At 39.7% G+C, this 20,990-nt stretch overlaps 2 protein-coding genes across 2 annotated transcripts; one reads left to right on the forward strand and one right to left on the reverse strand.

Annotated features, from left to right (window-relative positions):
- Positions 1-1,935: 1,935 nt before the first annotated feature.
- Positions 1,936-12,576, reverse strand: rgs11 (regulator of G protein signaling 11). The gene is made up of 17 exons (XM_034215439.1): positions 12,514-12,576; positions 12,178-12,274; positions 11,943-11,993; positions 10,771-10,877; positions 10,520-10,571; positions 10,167-10,225; positions 9,928-10,004; positions 9,774-9,855; positions 8,098-8,163; positions 6,023-6,046; positions 5,855-5,916; positions 5,462-5,575; positions 5,245-5,360; positions 3,779-3,866; positions 3,558-3,696; positions 2,695-2,777; positions 1,936-2,606 (listed from the first exon to the last, which is right to left on the reverse strand). The coding sequence occupies exons 1-17, from the start codon at positions 12,574-12,576 to the stop codon at positions 2,468-2,470; spliced, it is 1,419 nt and encodes a 472-aa protein (XP_034071330.1). The 3' UTR covers positions 1,936-2,467.
- Positions 12,577-13,345: 769 nt separating this feature from the next.
- Positions 13,346-20,391, forward strand: cunh7orf26 (chromosome unknown C7orf26 homolog). Its single transcript, XM_034215210.1, has 8 exons — positions 13,346-13,441; positions 14,076-14,276; positions 14,357-14,578; positions 15,912-16,077; positions 16,895-17,181; positions 18,105-18,336; positions 18,959-18,998; positions 19,975-20,391. The coding sequence occupies exons 2-8, from the start codon at positions 14,082-14,084 to the stop codon at positions 20,198-20,200; spliced, it is 1,368 nt and encodes a 455-aa protein (XP_034071101.1). The 5' UTR covers positions 13,346-13,441; positions 14,076-14,081; the 3' UTR covers positions 20,201-20,391.
- The last annotated feature ends 599 nt before the right edge of the window (positions 20,392-20,990 follow it).

A 20,990-nucleotide genomic window follows, 5' to 3' on the forward strand; every position in this document is an offset into this window, starting at 1 on the left:
GTGTGTGTGTGTTGTGTGTGTGTGTGTGTTGTGTGTGTGTGTGGTGTGTGTGTATGTGTGTTGTGTTGTCCTTATGGGGGACAACATGGCGGTCCCCCTCCGGGGACTCCATTAATTTCAGGGTAAAGACTTGGTTAGGCATGTGTGGGGTTAGGGATAAGTCTCCAGGAAATGCATGTAAGTCAATGTAATGTCCCCTGAAGTGATTGATACATGGTGTGTGTGTGAGATGGGCTTTGGGGTCCCGGCAAAAGTTTGACACAGATCAGTGCTACCGATCAGCTTGAACTGCCTCAACCACTCTTTTTTAAAACAAAACACAAGCTGACATTTAATCTCTAGTATGTATCATCATCTAGTTTAAATCATTGGAGTGCCGCTTACCCGGAATTGTCACCTAAAAGGTCAACTTGCTCAGTCATAGTGGTGATATGTCATCAGGATAGACTATAGTTACAGTATAATTATGTATGTGGACAGCGATTTTATGTGATGCATTTACAGCAGTGATTCACTAACTGAGATTAATCGGAGAGGTTCTCAAGATATTTAAATGGATGAAGAAAAAGTCTTCCCACAAAATGACGTTGAAGAATTATGTAACTATTCACCCTAAATCAATAGCATACAAATATGGAAAAAGTGTAAGGTTTTAAGGCGGTAAGTTGATTTTGGTCAAATTGGATCATACTGATATAGATATTTTACAGCTCCTCTTCCTTAATTCTTGCAGTTTACTAATTGTGAAATAAATCTTTACTTGTTGCTAAATGATTGCTGACGGACGCAATTGTTAGCACTATTTTGGCAAAGAGTAAAGCTTTTTTCAGTTGACCATTCTGTCAGTACTAGGAGCTCAGAGCACTGGGGAGTGTATCACAGGAGCTTTGAACCCATGGGATGAAGAGGTTTTCAGAACGGAAGCCATGTGAGTGGGCTAACGTAACCGGGTGAGTAACATTTGCTGGCTAGCTATGTCTTCTATTGTTGCATTTGATTGATGTTTGGCTGTGTTGTAAAGTTGTCAACTTGTTTTTGACAGTTATGTTATATAAAAAATGCATGTGTAACGTTACAGTTGTCAGTCATAATTACAGAATGGAAATCAACACCAAGGTGCCAATCTTTGAAGGGAACCATCGACCATAACCTGTTACCTAACCATTTCGCAAGCAAAGTAGCATTATACCTTTTTTAAAATGTCTCGATAGGCACTGTTGTGTCTATGACTGTAACAGCCAATCCAACAACCAACAAACAAAACTAAGAAGGGACCATGGGATTACACTAATTTAAAAAATGGAAACTTAAGGTAAGCTAGACAGTAAGACTAACCACTACTCAGGGAATAATATTGAAGTCAATGTTTTATATAAATTGAATGCATCGCAATCCACATATTTTATAGGCTAATGGCGATTTAAAACTGTAGGGGCGCTAACTCACAAAATGGCTAAATCTTACAATAAGGGGACATTTGTTAACTTTGAAGTGGCATAAGCCAAACCGGTGGGAACCACTTATTTACAGTGAGTATGAACATTTATGTTATTTTGACTTCATGCAGCCAGAAGATGGAGCCAGTCCGGTAGGAGAAGCACTAAGTTCAGACACAGTACTGAAAGAGAACAGCATGGAAACCGACCTGAGCCTTTTGAAGTAGTTGTCATATAGGCTGAGTTACTGGAAGTCTATAATTCAATAGCCCAAAGCCTTCACATCTCGAGTTAAATAGATGCACACAAAAAAAGAATGCAACATATAAAGGCGATGTGCTTAAAATACTCCCAAGGCTATAGAAACAGGACACATGAAAGAAAATGAGGATAACAAAAGCCTGATCACAAATCCACACACATACACACACACACACACTGTTCACCATAGCATGCAGCACTGAGAGCACAACACAACACAGAATGCTGTTGTGACATTTTTTATTGGGATGAAAACATGCTCGAGCTAAATTAACAGCAACAACCATTGCAATGTGAAGCTCCGGCATGGAATGATGAAGACAAGCAAACTGCACGATAATCACACACATGCTGAGACAATGTTTTCAATTAATACATATTTTACATTTCTATTGCTTTTTGAACAATCGCTCTGCCTAAACCTGCTTATGAGATACAGAGAAGATTCTTTATGAAAGCTATTGAGCGAAAAAGGAAGACTTGTTTTAAGGAGTCAATATCAAAAACAACAGGAAAGACCTTTTGGACTGATATTAGATAAAGGATGGCTAAGCAGCTGTAAAAGCTATTTTTCCTTTGCGGTTCACTGCTCTGGGAATAAGATGTGGCGGCGCTGAGGTATGCATTAACACCTGTGCTCAGAGAGGAAGCTTAAAGGTTGATATCCTAGCTTTTGTAATGTTGCAGTAGAAGTGAAGCTCTGGCTTGCACGCAGACAGTTTGACTCGAAAAAGAAAGCAAAGGAGGACTGTTTTTTTTTTTGCCCAGCATCAGACATTGGAGCCAGCTGCAGAGTTGGTACCTGCTTGCCCGGCCCCCTTGGTATTCCCGCCTTCCTCTGTCGCCTGGGTGGCAACCTGAGCAGGGGAGGGGCTCGAGTGGCGCTGGCGTCTCATGAAGGGGAACACACTGAGAGGAAGAAGAGAAATAAAGGTTTCATGATAGAGAAATAATGTATGTAAGTAAAGTGAAAGTGGTAGTTAATGGTTAATGTTACCTTTTCTTTGTCTCCTGGGGGACAATACCTTTGGCCAGCATGTTTTTGTATAGGTCAGACTTCAGATATCTTGGATAAGAGTCCTAACAGAACAAACATACACACAAATACACCATTATCACCTAAAAATGTTCTGATAACTGTCAGCTAACCTTTACATTTGCCATTTAGATGTGCTTTTAGTTAATAGACGACAGCCAAGGATATACCATATATATCCAAAGGTGACAGAAAATGTATGTTTTAACCAAATTAAAGGGTCTTGGTTTGCATTCTATCTGAATGAATAGCATTTCAAAATGTGGTGTCCCTCAGGGGTCAATACTGGGACCACTGCTGTTTAGTTCATATTGTGCTTCTTATTCACACAATCCAGAATACCCATGCTAGAGGACAAACAGGTATACCTATGTTTCTCCTAAACCCATCCCGAACAACAATTGAACAATTGAATTGTCCCTTTTTGAATGGTATTATAAACAATTAACAGATTTGTGAAACTTGCTCAGGTCGTTACTTTTATCACACTGAATACCAAGACTGCAATCATTTTTGGCAAAGTCACATTATCTTTGCATTGTAATATAATTTAGGTGCACTGCATTGTTGCACAAGAAAAAGTTAACTTTGACAATGTTTTAATCTTGACTTGAAAGTCCTCATAAATGACATAATTCCAAATACTAAAAAAGGTGGATTTTTATATTCTATAGAATTAAGTTAAAGCCATTTGATGCATGGAAGTGAGGAAAAAGTACACGGTAGCATGGCTTGGAAAATAATCGGTAGAATTGATTGAGGAAAAAGAGGCAAGAAATTATAATTGTGCAGTATTTTAAACTACAGTGGATCAGTGGTCAAACCTTCTTGATGAGAAAGTAGATGTGCATTTGCGCATCTTCCATGACAAAACGATGTGGGTGTCTGATCCCCAATAGAGTTTTATCCATTGTTTTACTGTCGATGTTGACCCATCTGGGAGCTCCCGGAGCCAGGAAGTTTCTGAATCACACACGAAAGAATGGCAGTCATCTGACCTATTATACGTGTCTATTTCAGCTTGTTTGTTTGCTTTCACGCTTACCTGTAGATTTCTTCCACTTTCTCGACGATCTTTGAACTTTCTCCATGCTTAATATCCTCACAGGCCTGCCAGAAAGCCAGGTTCTCCCCTAGCAGAGAGACAGATCATCAGGTGTTAGGAACGTATGGTGGTGAATAACACAACAATGACGCAGGAAAATGTGACAAACAATTAGGGACTTTTTATAGCATCGCTGCCCTCTGCGGAAAACTTTGGCTCCTGGCAATATTTCATATGCATGGATGAACAGATCCCTTTTCTTCATGTCACCTATTCCTTATCTATTCTTTCCATCCTCTCAAATAACCATATCATGAAATTAATCTTCCACTACCTCAACTGTTCCATTATCACCGCCGGGATTGGAAAATGTTACTAGGGGAACTAATTAAATGCTGAATGCTTATAAGAGTTAGAATAGATTTGAGATGATTTTCCTATGATAACAATCCAATTAATATTTCTAGCTTCTCCATATTATAACTTGATTTGCAGTATTCCATCTCCAATTGTTACCATATAATAGTGATTCAACATGTTAAACAGAAATGAGCTTTGAATAGAAATAGATGAAAGAAATATCTGATATTCTGTGTTTGAATTGGATTTGACTTTTTTTGAATTTTAAATTGGATTGACTCGAAACGTTATAACCAAAAGTTTTAAGATTTGAATTTAACTTTTTATTTTATTTATAAAGCTTTTTCTGTAAAATTGCAAAATGAGGTGTAATGAAAAAAATCACAGTAAAGATAGGTTATTTAAAATGTACAGTAATAATATTAGGACAATGCCAAACTAAAAAAATATGTTTTAAGATGTATTTTCAGGTTATTCAGGCTATTGAAAAATGGTGGTGCCTTCAGCTCTTCTGGCAGGCTATTCCAGAGGAAAGGACCACACACTAAATTAAACCTCCCCTAAGGTCTTCACCCAGGGAATAATTAAAAGCCCAGTGTCAGAGGACCTTAGGGATTTAGAGGGAGCATACAGGGACAGCATGTCTGATAAGTTTTCAAGTACTAGTTCGTTGAGTTATTTGAACACAAATGAAAGATTCTTAAAAGGTTCTATGAAGGGAACGAGATTAGATATGTGCTCTCCTTCTGGTGTTGGTCAGTACACGTGATGTGTCAATCTGCACGATATGTAGCTTATTTATAGCATTCAGAGGTACACCAGAAAGTAGAGCATTGCAGTAAATTGAGCTTGCTAGAGATAAAAGCATGCATGGGTATCTTCCTTGGATAGAAACCGTTGCACTTTTTTTGTTTTAGGTTTGTTCTCTCTGGACAATTGCTCCAATAATTACAACCTGTCTTATGATTGAAGTGTTTTAGGGCTAATGTCATTGGATGATAAGGAGATGAACAGCAGTGTATCATCAGCATGAACGTTCAACCCGTGTTCTCTTTTGATATTTTGAACTTGGTTAACATTCCAACATTTTTGTCACTCTTGCTTACCACTAAACTCTTTCTCCAGGTAGGTCATGAACTCCCGCCTCCCCATCTCGTCATTGAGAAGCTCCATGAAGCTGAAGCTCCAACGCTCCACTCGGAGACGTGTCGGTGTAGGTACCCTGCTCACGCAAACACAAAAAAGTGATACGTTAAGAGATGCTAAAAAATCTGAAACATGATCAACTAAATTACTCTGTTTGAGAAGTGTGGATTTCCTCACGTTTCTAAATTAATTGTCCAATGTGCGGAGTCATCAGAGATCCAGGGGTTGCTTGGAAGGCATCCTTGCATAATGGGGTCGTGGTTCTGGTACTGCTCGCTGTATTTCATAAAACTGAACGTACACACAAATGCAGAGGCATTCATGCACACAAAAACACACACACAAACAGACACACACACAGTATTATTGTATTAGTGAGATCATAACAGTTAATGGAGGAAGCATGCTCAGGAAGCATCCATTAGTGGCTCTTATAGTGGGAGCACTAAGCCTTATGTGCATGTGCGTGCGTGCTGGAGAGCTGGAGTTCAGCCGCTGCAGGACTTCAAGTCCATTAGTCCTTGTGTGTATGTTTGTGTGTGCACGTGTGTTCGTCAAACTGACACGTACCCTTCTAGGCAGATGGATGACTTTACACGGTTTCTTCCAAGTGCCCTTTTACAGGTGTCAATCTGTAAACAAAGGCAAGAAGCAGACATGTTAATTTACACATTGCACGCTTTAATGTACACTCGATGTACTTAAAGTGAAAATGTATACATTATATATAATGTTTACCTCATTTTTGTAGTGCTCACTGTTCTAGTTCTGTGAGAGAAACGCAGTGTCATCACTTTAAGTCACACAATAACTGCATTATGCATTTAAACTTAATCATATCAGTAGTAGAAGGCAGCTTTCCTGCTTTCTATATGTGTTCAGGCTTTAAATATTAAAACTAGGGCCGGGACTCGATTAAAAAAATTAATCTAATTAATTAGAGGCTTTGTAATTAATTAATCGAAATTAATCGCATTTTTAATCACATATACATATTTGACCTAAGAACAGTGAGAAGCAATTTTTTTTCACATGGATTTTAGTATACCATTAGGCGCATTCACACCGCAGTACTTTTCCCACAAAGGTTCATGAGAATTTAGTTCATGAGAACTCTTTGAACCTGGGGGAGGATTAGGCAAATGAAGTCGCTGACGTCACTTCTTCTTCTTCTGCTTTGGGTTTACTGGCAGGCCGCAAACCACTTCACGGCGTATACTGCCGCCCAAAGTCCCCGGAGTTGGGGACTGGCTTCAGTAGAAGCTGCTGGGAGTCCCAGCAGCCTTCCGAGTAAATCGCCAGAACGCCGACACCTCCTCATCTCCACTGCTCCCATGTTTTATTTTGTGTTGCCATAAGTTAGTCTCTCTGCGTTTCTGCGCTGGGCTAATGCTAATGCTAATGCGAGGATAATAAAATGGCGGCTTCACAAAACTTTTTGGGAGTTTTACGGGGCGTGGTTTGCAATCCGCCCAGCCAATCAGAAATATAGCTCTTTTCTCACAAGAGAGCCGTACGAAAGTCCCTGCTCTCTAGCAGCTCTCTGCTCTCTAGCAGCTCTCTGCTCTCTAGCAGGGACTTTCGTGAGGGTAAAAAGGTTCTCATGAACTAATTTTAGTACCTGCTCTTTTTGGTGTGAACGCGATAAAAGAGGCTAACGTCCACGCTAGCTTCCACGCTAGCTGCTATATGTTTTTGCATTGAGGTGATACTTGAGGCTTGATGTGCTGCGGTGATATGCGAATTTCTTTTTGCATAATTTGCACACAACCGTGCTCTTATCGACGCTTCCATCCGTCCGTTTTTTAAAACAACATTTCCCACTGTTGTTCACTGTGGTTTGTTGTTGTCTGAAGTCATGAACGTTAGTTGGTGCTCCAGTATAATCGGTACGCCTGAAACTCATCCAGTGAGAAACGTTCCGCGGTGCAAAAATAAGTGCGATTAAAATGCGTTAATTTTTTTAACGCGTTAATTTTTGTGTAATTAATTAATCTTAATTAACGCGTTAAAGTCCCGGCCCTAATTAAAACCCTATATATTCTGGCTAATAGGAAATTCACAGTGGGAGGTTACACACGTGTCATAAAGTAGTATATGTTTGATTATCATCACAAATGGGTATTTTTATGTTTTGCTGCTTATTAGTAATTGTTTTAATCTGCCGTAACTTCTGTATGGCATAAAGTAACCTTTATTTAAAATGTAAGTGCCCTATTGGGCTCATTTCAGGTTTCATATTTGTATTTTTTGCCTCTACTGTTTGACACATTTCCATGCTTTAATGTTCAAAAAGCTCTTTATTTTTCTCATACTGCCTGTGCTGCAGCACCTCTTTTCACCCTCTGTCTGAAACCAGAGCCCAGTCTGCTCTGATTGGTTAGCTGGCCAGCTCTGTTGTGATTGGTCAACCACTTAGAGATGTAACCCCCCTCAGCCTATCACGTACAATGTGTTGGGGCGCTAGCCAATAGAAGCGCACATGTTACATAGTGATGTCACTATGTTACAGAAGTAAACATTTTAGACAGGGGGAGAGAAACTCCCTCTGCCTTGAACTTTGGGATTTTAGATAAAAACCTATGTTACTCACTACAGGAGAGGGAGCCCCCCAAAAAGGGGCCCCTCTTTAAAACATTATACAATTCTGTAATTGTCCAATGTATAGCATGGCTGTCTTGGAAACTTACTTTGAAAAAATCCGAGCAGCCAAAAAGAGAAAGAGATACATAGAAGAGGTGTTATCACATTGAGTTTTTCAAAGGGGAATAAACAGTCGAAAAGGAAGTAAAAAACGTGATGATGTCACTGACCAGTGTAACTCGTGCGGTGTTATTTGGTCTCTCCAGACCCATGTCCAACACATTACGTGCCCCGGGCTGAAAACAAATACTCACACATAAGCACACTTACCTAAGGTGTGTGTGTGTGTGTGTGTGTGTGTGTGTGTGTGTGTGTGTGTGTGTGTGTGTGTGTGTGTGTGTGTGTGTGTGTGTGTGTGTGTGTGTGTGTGTGTGTGTGTGTGTGTGTGTGTGTGTGTGTGTGTGTGTGGTGTGTGTGTGTGTGTGTGTGTGTGTGTATGTGTGTGTGTGTGTGTGTGTGTGTGTGTGTGTGTGTGTGTGTGTGTGTGTGTGTGTGTGTGTGTGTGTGTGTGTGTGTGTGTTGTGTGTGTGTGTGTGTGTGTGTGTGTGTGTGTGTGTGTGTGTGTGTGTGTTGTTTGTGTGTGTGGACTGTGCGTGTGGGTGAGCACTTATCCTTCCCTGAGCTTTCCACTCAACTGGCTCTGATTTTTACTCTCGAGTTTCTCTTTCTTTTTCTTCATGTCCTCGTCCCTAATTTATAAGAGCAAGACAAGATGGAGTCCCTCCTGCAAACCCTTGCCCTCGGCTTCAACCTCTGCTCTGCCCACAGTACCTCCACTTGCCTTCCTACAGACATACACCCACTTTTCCTTCCCTTCTCTCTGGTCCTTCTCTCTACCTGTCTCCTTCTTAAAACAAATGGACTGCTATGATGTTAGGGCAGCATAAAGAAAGATGAATATGATGACTCTTTCTCTCTCTATGTCTGTTTTATCTTTCTCTCTCTCTCTCTCTTTCTCTCTCTCTCTCTCTCTCTCGCTCTCGCTCTCTCTCTCTCTCTCTCTCTCTCTCTCTCTCTCGCTCTCGCTCTCGCTCTCGCTCTCGCTCTCGCTCTCGCTCTCTCTCTCTCTCTCCCCTGTTGTCAGCTGAAGCTTTTACCAGATGAGTTGAATATTTCATGTGTGAGGCAGAAGGGACTGTGAGGGAACATTAGTGGGACTTCAGAGAGTTTAATTCTGTAAAACACGTTTCTATAGAAGTATGGTCAAGACTATTATAGTATAGCATAGTACAGTATTGTACATTGAAAATATAATATAAGCAGGTTTAGTGATGCACGATACAGGATAGCAGGCATATAGTATAATATAGAACAGGTTTGAAAAGTAGTGAGTAAGTGCACTATCATATAGAATAGCATAATATTGTATTATGAATAGTACTATACTATAGTTTAGTATTTATTTTAACCCAATACAGTGGAGAAAAACATAGCATAGCATAGTGATGTGTAGTATGTTTTCAAATCTATCACAGTAAAGAGTGTGGTATGGCATAGAAGGACATAGTATAGCATTGTTTCGTACTGTATATTAGTATTTAATGCAATATAGTAAAGTATAGTATAGTGTGGTATAGTATAGCATTCTATCGTATTGAATATCCTATTGTATAGTATCGTACTGTTTATTTTAATCAATTACGGAAGAGAGAAGTATAGTTTAGTGTTGTGTAGTACAATAGTGTTTACTTTAATACATTACGTTGGAGAAAAATGTAGTATAGTGTAATTTAATATAGTATAGTAGTGTATAGTCTAATACATTACGGTGGAGAAAGATATAGTATGGTATTAGTATAGTGTAGTATATAGTTCAATACATCACAGTACAGGTTGAATAACGTACCGGGGGTCTGTTGATGAGCCAGTAGGCCTGCTCCTGACATTCTAGAACAATGCGGTCTGCCTTCCTCCTCTGTTTGGATGCCCTAAACATAAATCACACTGTAAGGATGTGTGTGTTCATGTGTTTGTATGTGTGTGTATGAGTGTGAGAGTACCTGAGTTGCTCTCTTGCTTGCATCACCACAAAGTCCCAGGTGTGGTTGATCCTCTTGTGTAACACACTGTACCTCTCCTAAAAAAGAAGAGGAGAAAGAACCAGGGATGAATAAGAAATTCAAACCGAGAGAATAGGACTAGAATAGTGAAGAGTTAAAAATGACCCCAGACTACTGCATAATGCATGATGCACTGACACATGCTCTGTCTTTCGTTAACACACTCACACGTTACTCACCTTTTCATATTCCATCAATTCTCCTTGTTTTCTTATGTTCTTTTTAGCCAAATAGATGGCTGATGGCACGCACAAAGGACAACACAAACAGTAAAGAAATAAATAAGAGGTTAGGAGGGTTTTGCCCATATGTTTAGCATACATCTCATGTATTTGCTATCTATGTATAAATCAGAACTTTTGTTAAAAGTTATATTTGAGCTGGAAGCTTTGTTGCTTGGAATTATTGGTAGTTTGTTTATATTTTTAAATGTGATGGTGGGTGACAAATGTTCTCCATCCTATTTAAATACATACAAGTACTTAACTGATCATTCCTCTTACCCCTTCAGTTTGTTTTTGGATTGCCTTACCATAGTCTAGCTCTGATGCAGGCCAGCGGGTACTGGTCCAGAAGTAAGGAGTCTGAAAAAAACCAGCAAAATTGTTTCAGATTTCTGATAAAAATGTATCGTAATACGTTAAAAGTGCAAAGGGGCAGATGGAAGGGGGATTAGAAAGTGGAATAGAAGGAGGGATATCCAAAAGTGATTCAGCATTTACACTTGATGGTGTTTTCTTTACCAGCAGGTGAACTTATTATACTGAGGAACGAATGACTAACCTGGAAGCGGTAGGGCGACTCGTCGGGCCGTAACACCAGAGATCGGGGCTCCTTGAGGGGGTAAATGTACCCGTACTTCACCAGCAGGCCACTGATGTGCAGCGACTCTGTAAAACACCACAGAAGAAACTCATCGGGGCTATACACTTAATTCATCCAGCTTTTTACTTCAACCTTTAAGGATACCGTGAATGTTTCGATGTCTGTTTATAGGAGACATTATTAGGCTACGCTAAGTAATGATGAGGATATCCAGGTTTTTCTTTGTCTGATGTCTCATGAAAGAGGTTTTTCACAAGCTCTCAAATTGAACCATCTTAACATGGAAAATCAATCATGCTTATTAAACCAGTCACCAACGATTATGTTCACCTCTCACTTTAAGTCTATGAAACGTACGGAAAGGTTGACATTTTTCCATCCCAGATACACAGATTCCTACGTGGTATCTTAGTTTGTCCAAAATATTCACTTTAATATGATATGAACCAGAGACAAGAAGGGAATCTCCATATTTGAGTCTAAAAAACAACCTTTTGTTGCCAATTTTGCATTAAAAAAATACTTTTTCCTATGATTTACCAATAATAGAAATTATAGGCTACTAATTTCTGCAGCTGAAATACATTTTTTTTTTTTCATCAAACATTTATACCCTGCCAGCAATCTCTCAAACATCAAGACCCAGTGATGAAAGCGTCATCAATCTTCAGTGTTTCCTCATTTGGTAAAGAGCCCTACTTTGTGATTGACAGCTACCCCAAAAAGAGCTGTGCTATGCCTTCTAATAAGCTCTTACCAGTCTCTCTCTTGCTGACTGGCTCTTCTCTTTCCTCCTGAAGTGTGCTCTCAGGCCAAAAGGGACCTATGGGCTATTTTTTCCAACCTCTAATTTATTTCAGGTACAGAAAAGTCTCCTGAGGTTAAAAAGCTCCACAGGGATGCTAATCAAACCCAGATCATCAGTTGAGTTAAGTTAATCAAACTTGTATCCTCTGGGGCTCACCCCATTTCTGTTTACTGGAAACCGCTACCCCTACATTACACACACACAGCATTACCATGTCAGCTTGAGAGAAAACACCATAACCTAGCAACGACACACAACAAGCAAGGGAAACGGAAATCACACAGCAATATACTCTCTTCACACAAATTGTATTATTACTTACCCTCCTCACAGATATTATATTTCTTCATCAACCAGTCAATAATATCACGGCCTGAAAGAAAAAAAAGAGACCGAAATGAGAAGAAACTTCCTTCCTCTACTCTGAAAAGCACACACAGTATTCTCAAAATCACTGCTGCATTATGCATGATCGCTGGGGCACACACACAAGCTGCATGTCCACACACAGAAGGTAATGCACTCTGACATAAAGGGACACACACTCACACACATACCTGTCATAGCGTGTGGAATGACGGTGATAAGGAGCCTCTGGTTTCTCATCTTCATGCCCATGTCAGGGTCCTGCATGGCCACAATCACTTTCTCCATCTGTCAAGGGAACAGACACACATTCACACACAGATGCACATGCACATGCAGATGCAAAGAAAATAGAAAATAATAACTCAAAAAGTAACTCAAGTAAGTCAGAAAATGAGATTAACAATTCATGTTCCACCCGTTTATAACTTGTTCTCATCATCACCATGCTGTCGGATTTACTCAGGGTTATATATAGATATACAGTATATTGTTTTACATGATGAAACTAAAGGAGACAGTGTTACCTTTCGAAAGCATGACATTTGATCCCGGTGCCAGCCTCCTTTAGCCATGGTGTTGATGGTCATCTTGCGGGATGCTTTGAATCACTCGACGGGACGGTAAAGTGCTGGAGACCGAAGTGCTGTCCGCGGGAGCGCGCAGCAGAGCGTGCACTCTCTTTCCTTTTTTCCCCCAGCAGGCGGTCCGGTGCTTGGTGCGCGCGCCCCTGTGTAGATTAGAAAGGATTAATGTGCCAAAGTGATTTGGATATGATATAAAGTTCCTGTACAGAATGAAAACAACAACATGTGTTTATATCTCCGTTTCAGTATTTAGTTTATTATAGTATAGTATGTTTACTTTTTCGATGTACTTATTGCAAGTATGCTGAGAAAAAAAACATATTTAAAAACAGTTAGCATACAAATAATATCAATAGCACATTTAGATATAGAGAACCACTTATAGGTATTTTTTTGACAAACATAACGTTTGGTTTTTAAACTTTGTTTGGTTAAATAGGCTAATACATTTTATTTAAAAAATATTATTAATACAAATTAATGAGCAAGGTTTTTTTGTATGCCCGTTTAAGACTATGAATACATTAAAACATTTAACCCTAAAGTCTTTGTTTGCTAAACTAGGATATCTTGTAAATACATATTTCAATCGTTTTACATTGAAATATTACATTTTATGTAGTTGTGGTTTATTTTTTAATTTAAATAAATAGTATCTCTTTATTGCGTAACATCGCTTTTTTGGATTTTAATTATGAAATACATTTCTGTATTGACATTTTAGCACGCGCGTTAAAACGTCTATTGCCTTCGTTTTATCCCACGCGGGCTTCCGTACAGCAGGAAGTGGTTCCCTCGTCGCCCTGAGACAATTCACTAGTCACTACGTCGGCAAATTTATTGAGTATATTAAGGGCTTTTCCCAGAGGTAAGAGCTTAGCTAAATACTTGTGTTTCATTGAAAAGGCTCAGACCATAACTAACGTGCATTGAAGCTGCTGCGGGTTACAAACCAGTATTTTTAGCTAACCTTGCTAGCCCTAGCTGTAGCAGGATGGAGGAGAGCGACTGACTGTGGAGCTCCTCATCCTGGAAAGAGTTGACATACAACCTACAGTTTGAAACCCTGATATAAAGTGATAGATATGTAACCTTAAAACTCGAGTTTGAAATTACTTTCTCTTTATTGGTCGTTTTACAGTCGTTGTTCGTCTTACGTGAATGGAAAAGTAAACAATGGCTGAAGATTAATGCATTGTGTTTGTTGTGTTATATGACCATAATGCCAATTAATTAAAAGTTGAAAATCCCAGTTAACTACAGCATTACATTCTTATTTTTAAGCAGTTTTTTTAACTTGTCCATTTTAAACTTTCATCAATTTTACTTGTCATGAAGGTTTTAAATGTGTCCCATTTTATTTGTATTGTTGTATTCTATTATATATGTTGCATTGTTGGAGGAGCTCGGGTCAGAAGAATTTCATTGCCATTTCTACACTGTAGCTTATGTGCATATGACAATAAAACCTTTGAACTGAAGTTTGTATGGGTTTCTTTCAGGTGGTGATGGGCGACATCCGTCAGTCGCTGCTGCCTCGCGACGTGCTGAGTGCAGCCAAGGAGCTGCTGTACCACCTGGACATCTACATCTGTAACCTTGTGCAGTCCGGCCGGCAGCCCCCCCAGGTGGACTCCAAAACCCAGGAGCTGGTGGAGGAGTTCATTCTTCATGCACCAAAGGACAGAAACACACCAGCCAGGGTAATGACCGCCACATGTACATACACTTTATAAACACACACATAGAGGCAGCCATTTAACTGTCTGTGTGTTTCTTTCAGAGGATGAGTGCCCTCCAGGAGCTCCAGCTGTTGGAGATCATGTGCAGCTGTTTCCAGGAGCAGAGTCGTGATACTGTCCGTCAGCTTATGTTCTCCGCCCTCTTTAGTCTCCAAGGCAACCAGGCAGACGAAAGCCGGATGGTGCTGTTAGGCAAACTGGTCTCCATGGCAATTGCTGTGGGCAGGGTTCCTATCTTGGAATGTGCTGCTTCGTGGTTACAGGTGAGGAGTCAAACATGCATACATATTTAAATGTGCATTTAATTCACGATGTGAAAATATCTGCTACAAGACAATAACACAAGACAGTTTGGTGACGTCATGAGGAAGCATGGGAACCTGGGACAGTGTTTCCCACAGAATTTGATTCTATTTGTGGGGGCGCAAAAAAAATTATATACGATATTTAATTGTGGCGGCCCGCCACAAATGAATCGATGTATGGGAAACACTGTGGGAGTTTGTCTTAGCAGTCAACCACTGTCGGTTAGTATTCCTAACTGTTCATTGTTCAGGAGGTTTTCAACAAGAGGTGAATGAAATGTAGATGTCTCCTCTCCAAAACAAACAGACCAGTTGATCACATTTGGTAAAAACACCAAATAAAGCGGTGTTGCGTTGAAAATCTGCGTTTTCCATCGCAGCTCGCCAGATAATTGGGGCTGTTAGCTGAGTTGCCACTAATGATGGCCCAGCTTGTTTGTGTAAGACAGTTATGCAACATTAAAAATCAGTTTCACTTACAATCTTTGGCTGCCGCGAGGGTTTGTTTTGCATGTTTTTAAGAATACTTAAATCCAGACTTTCAATGACTAAAATCATTCTCATGGTTAAAATAAAAACAAAGAAAATGACTTATATCTACAAAGCATATTGTGAAAAGGGCCTTGAAACTGGATACAAATGATATTAATGACCATTTGTAGCAGACAACCAGAATACTGACGGGGCTAAGCGGCACTAAGTGCCGGGAACTAAGTACAGCAAAGTACTCGGTGTGAACGCGGCTAATGTCTCAAGATTTAGCAAAATACACCTTTTTGAAAATACAGTAACACAAATACTACAAATTCACATAACAAACAATCAAAAATCAAAAAGGGTCGGCAATTATTATTTATAAAAAAAAAAAAAAAACGTATCATTATTATTATTATTACAACGGAGGGACTATTTTATTTTTAACATCATTATTTACTAATAACTATTTAAATTGGAGTGTGTATTTTTCTTTCATATTGCCATAATTTGTAACCGTTTTATGAAAGCAATAGCTCACTTCAGGCCGTGATATATGGTCATTATATCACAGCTAAGGGGCGTGGTTCGGCCCGACGCGAAGCTTATAAATAGCTTTATTTATTTAAATATATATATATATATTGCATGTTATACCTTTTTTAAACAGTTTTTATACTTCTATGCAGTTTTAGTCTTAGAGCTTAGACCTTGAGGCGGAGGCTTGTCTTGATTGAGTACTCAAAGTCATGTGAGATATTTCAACTCCCTTCTAACTCCAAATGTATGTACTGAACAGGACTCTTTGTGTCCCCAGAGAACGCACCGTGTGTACTGTGTGCGGCTGGCTCAGGTTCTCGTAGACGACTACTGTAGCTTGGTGCCGGGCTCGGGGCCCACGCTGCAGAACATCCATAGTGCCAGCCCGCGCTTCTGCTGCCAGTTCATCACGGCTGTCACCACGCTCTACGACCTCACCACAGGTGGGACAACACCAAAGCACCAAAAAACATCTAAAACTGGGCCCTAAAAAACGATAAAAAGAGATTTGTTTGGGTGGCTGGAATGCAGTTAGTCAATTGTTTGTTGACTAACACTGTGTTTCCACACAGTTTTGTGACAGTAATTCTGTATGGTGTACGCCCCCTTGTGTGAACATTGCCAAAAAGAAACAGGACCACAACTACAGAACAATAGAAAGTATAAATTAATGTAATAATCCCACTTTTATCAAACTTTGATTTGGGTGGCGTAGGCTGTGCTAACCATCTGCAATTTTAGCAAAAATATATATTTTTTAAATTCAAGCGTTAATTAAACTAGCTGAATTTGTTTTATTATGCAATTACACAATTCAACTATTTCACACACTTTTTTAGCATATGGTCTTTCCTTAAACTGCCACTAAAGTCTTCACTTTTGCACCCACTCAAGGCAGTTGATCAAAGTCAGAGCAGATGACTGAGGTTTGCATAGAACTGAATGAACTTGTATGTGTCAGCTATATGGGAACATTATTTGACTATTAGCCCATTCCACAAGACATTAGCATCAAATGCTAAGCCCAAAATGCTAGCTAACTCACATTTTTCAGGTACATTTTTGATAAAAATAATGATGAAAGGAGGAATTTTGCAAAACCAATGACGATCACAGAGGTTCCCATAGGAATGAATGCACTTCCAGTTAACTTGTATATGTGCAATAGCTTTATCTAAACGAGAGAATTCCCTGAAACGTTTCCTCACAATGTTCTCGTCTTTTTATTCACCTTCTCTTATCTTTGCGTGTGTTTTTCAGAGGAGCTCACCCCCCCGTTAGAACTCCTCCAGATGATTGTGTCGTGGATCCAAGACGACCCTCGTCTAGTCCTCATCAACTTCCTGAACACGCCCCTCTCTGGCAATCACCCAATCAGCTCACTGGATGTCACACCTTTAGGGGGCTTGATGCGCTGGTGCGTTAAAGCCCCCCTAGCATACAAGGGAGGCAAGGGAGACAAGAAGCCGGCCTTGACCAATGGCAGCACAGAGAGAGAGGGGGAGGTGGGGCCTCTGTTCTCTGCTCTCCATCTGAGCGGCCTACAGGTGCATGAGATCCATTTACCCACAGTACACATGTATGTACAGAATGCAAAACACCAACAACATGAGGATCATCTCATGATGTCTTTATCAAACAAGGACCAGGCATACATTCATCTCAAAAAGAGTCGCTATTAGCTCATTTCCATGTGCAGTTTCTGTGCAGCTACTCATTTCATCAACAAGCACTTATACAGAAAGATCAAAGTACAGATCTATGGATTATAAATACCACTACATTTTACATTTAAGAAATATATAATTACGTTATGTTGGCAAGAATGGTTGCTCAATATACATTTTCAGATTTTATAAAATGTATCCTCGGGAAAATTGGATTTTTATTTTAGAATAAAATATAAGTAAAGGATTAATAAAATAAAAGATTTATACAAACATAAGAAGAAAGAATGTGCAATAACTCTAAAGAATTGTATTTTTGTGTGCAGTGAGTGCAGGTTTGAGTGTCTTACGTTTAATGTTTCAAACTCTTACATGATTTAATGTCTTCCAAAAGAAACACACAGATGATCAAAAACAGTTGACATTAGGGCTGCCCTCGATACAAGATGTTTCCAGTCGACCAATAGTCGTCAATTCAGGCAATCAATTAACTAATTAACTTGTTTTTTCAACCGAAAACGCTTTCAGTTTCAAAGGCTGATAAAGAACGTTATTTTTAACAGCATGGTACGTTATGCCTTACATCAAATATATGTATAGGGTTTGTAATGTGTGTCGGAACAAGCAGCGAGGACACACACACTGAGCATTTTAGTTCTAGTGTCTATAATTCATATCTGAATATAACAACCCAATAAATACTACATAGGAAACGGAAACACTACATACATTATCTTGAATTCCAATTGAACTTTTGAAAGCAGAATGAGATCTTTAAACTCGCCTCCTCCCACCGCTCTCAGGTCCTCATGCTGTTGCCGAACATCCTGAATGAGAAGGGTCTTTACGGTCGCCTGGCGCTGCTGCAGATGGAGTCTCTGGCCTCGCTGACCTCTGACCTCTCCAGGCTGTTGGACCAGGCGGACAAACACGCCCCATCCACAGATACCCGAGCGCTGCCTCAGCTCGCCCTGGACCGGCTGGCTCAGGCTCTGCAGGTGTCCATGGCCAACGGGGCGCTGCTCTGCTCCAGAGGTGAGAGAGGGGAGAGAAGGGGTAGAAGCATAGAAGACATTCATAACATATACATTACACTTGTCATAGTTGGCCTCAAAGGCAAAATAAGCTGCATTACTGGGCCTCATTTGTCATGAACTTGACAAATATTAAAACTCAGCTGAGTGTACATTACATAATGTTTAGTGGGTGCTTTTATCCAAAGCTGTTAAGTATCTTCCCAAAGGACACTTCTACATGGTGCTGGGGTCAAACTGCTGACCCTCTACATACATTTCTTTATCTTTGATGTATCCAGGAATGTTCTTGGGATACATTGTGTTTTTATAAAGACCTCAAAGATTCCATCCGTGTGAGGTGTCATAAAACAAATAGGCCCTTTTACAGAACTAGTTGAAGCTACACAAATCATGCTGTGTTTAAAATCTGCTTAAACCCTTCTATCTGTTTCCTAGCTATTGCATTGTCACATTTCTTATATATATTAAACGCACCAAAACCAACATGATTATTAGGCTAATGATTTAGCTGTGTGGAAAGCTACAGATTTGAATTGATGAATGAACAAGTAACTAACAGGTTTGATCCCTCGTCATATGGATTGTCTCATCTTGCTTATTCCATGCTGCCTTCTCTGCAGAGGACCTGAGAGCCATCTGTTCCCGCCTGCCACACAACAAGTAAGAACCATCCTCTGTCTTAAGCCCATTGGACCTAAGATCTTGTCCATGGTCGCCTGGTTTCATCTAGATCTAGAGAGAAGTGGCGATAGCTGCAAAACTCCAACACCCGACGTCTTTCGGGTTTGACCACCATTTTAACACATCTGTACCCCACCAAATCTTTTTTCTTTCAAAAATTACCATTGAATATTTTTGCAGTTTAGAACAGGATCCTACACAGTGAGGTAGATCCCTGATGAGATTTTAGATTTGATCATAGGTGAGACCAAGTCATTTCTTGCAAGTCACAAGACGTTAGTTTTGAGTTTCAAGTCGTAAACAAATAACATTGTGTCTCCACCTGCTCATTTTTGTCGACCACCATTTTGTATGCAAATTAAGTTTTCCCCACTCATTATCAGTCAAATGAATTATTCATGGTGGTCTCCAGTAACCTGATTGATTGTTGTCATATTTGTTGAAATGAAGTGAGGAATTAGGTGAACTGTCGTCAAATCTCCCAACGAGATCTATACAACGATCCCCAGCTTTCACATCTGTGCTTAAAATGCAGAGGTTTGGACTTGAGTCACAAAACACACATTTCATGACCTAAGAATAAATAGTATTATCAATAGTCGATACAGGAAATGAAGGGGAATGACTCATTTCATGTCACACTCTTTAATCTTTAGGCTTGGGGGAAGATAGCAAAAAGCTCAAGTCAGAAACCACGGGGGTTGAGGTACAAGTCGAGTTGCAAGTCTTTTTTGATTTTGTAAAGTAGCGTCTTTAGACAACAATTAGTCGTTAAATTGTTGACGACTAATTGTATTGTGGATGTTTCTCAATCATTGTTTTTTGTTTTGTACCTAAAAATGACTTATTCAATTAAATTCAAGTCAAGACCGTAACAGATTTAAATTGTACTATTATTTATATATATATTTTCTTCCATGCAAACATTTACTTTTTGTGCTTGTTCTCCCCCCAGTTTGCTCCAGTTGGTGTTGTCCGGCCCCGTGATGTACTACAACAACATCCACTCTCCTGCAATGGCCTTCAGCCCGCACGCAGCGCATTCCCCCATCGCATCACACCCCACACACACACCTTTACCCACACACCCACCTCTACCCACACACCCCTCCTCTCACCCTCAGTACCCGGCTCAGCCTTTCATGACGGGGATGTCTTTCCCCTTCAGACCCAGCCACTAACGCAGATGATGTGTTTGCAATGTGAAGGTGTGTGTTAATGTGTGTGTGGACGGGAAGTGCTTTTGTCAGTTGAATGATGTGTGAGTGATTTATTACGATGCGAGTGATTTATAACGATGTAAACAGGCAGAGTTGCTTTTGCTAAAAGTCTGTGAGGCTAACGTTGTCCAATAAATATTTTTTTTACCTAACTGATGATGTTGTTCCTTCAACCACTTGGTGTCACTGCTGTCTCCAATACAGCACACCAGCTTTCAAAATGGGTTATTGAGGGCATCATTTGAATTTTTGGAAAATACAAGATGGCATGGAGAGGATTTTCCCTAAAGGTTGATTATGCTTTATGCAAATCTTATGTGTTTCTTTTTTAAACCTTAAATGGTTTCTGTGTCCCGGGGAAAACGGTCATTTGACAAGCTGTGTCCATGTGTAACATACGTGTAAATTGTGTCTGATAACAGTAGTAATAATGTAGGTGTAATACATGTACAATAATGGTGTAATAGGGGTCTAATAACGGAGTAATATGGTTGTAAAAATAAGTTGATAATAATCAATGAATTTTCCTAAATATTTATATGTGATTTCTCATTTAGGAGTTAGTTTTTGAATGTAATTTATTTCAGAAACACTTTGTTATATTCCATGGAATGCTCTTTACATCCCAATGCAATGAATACATAAAATGCTTTGACAATAAATACATTAAAAAAATGTCATCCTTGGAAGCCGTAGCACTGTAAAAAGCACGACCAATCATTTTAGCCGGCCCGGCTAAAATGACTGGATT

Source organism: Gymnodraco acuticeps, unplaced genomic scaffold, assembly GCF_902827175.1.
Source record: "Gymnodraco acuticeps unplaced genomic scaffold, fGymAcu1.1, whole genome shotgun sequence".
Lineage (NCBI taxonomy): Eukaryota > Metazoa > Chordata > Actinopteri > Perciformes > Bathydraconidae > Gymnodraco > Gymnodraco acuticeps.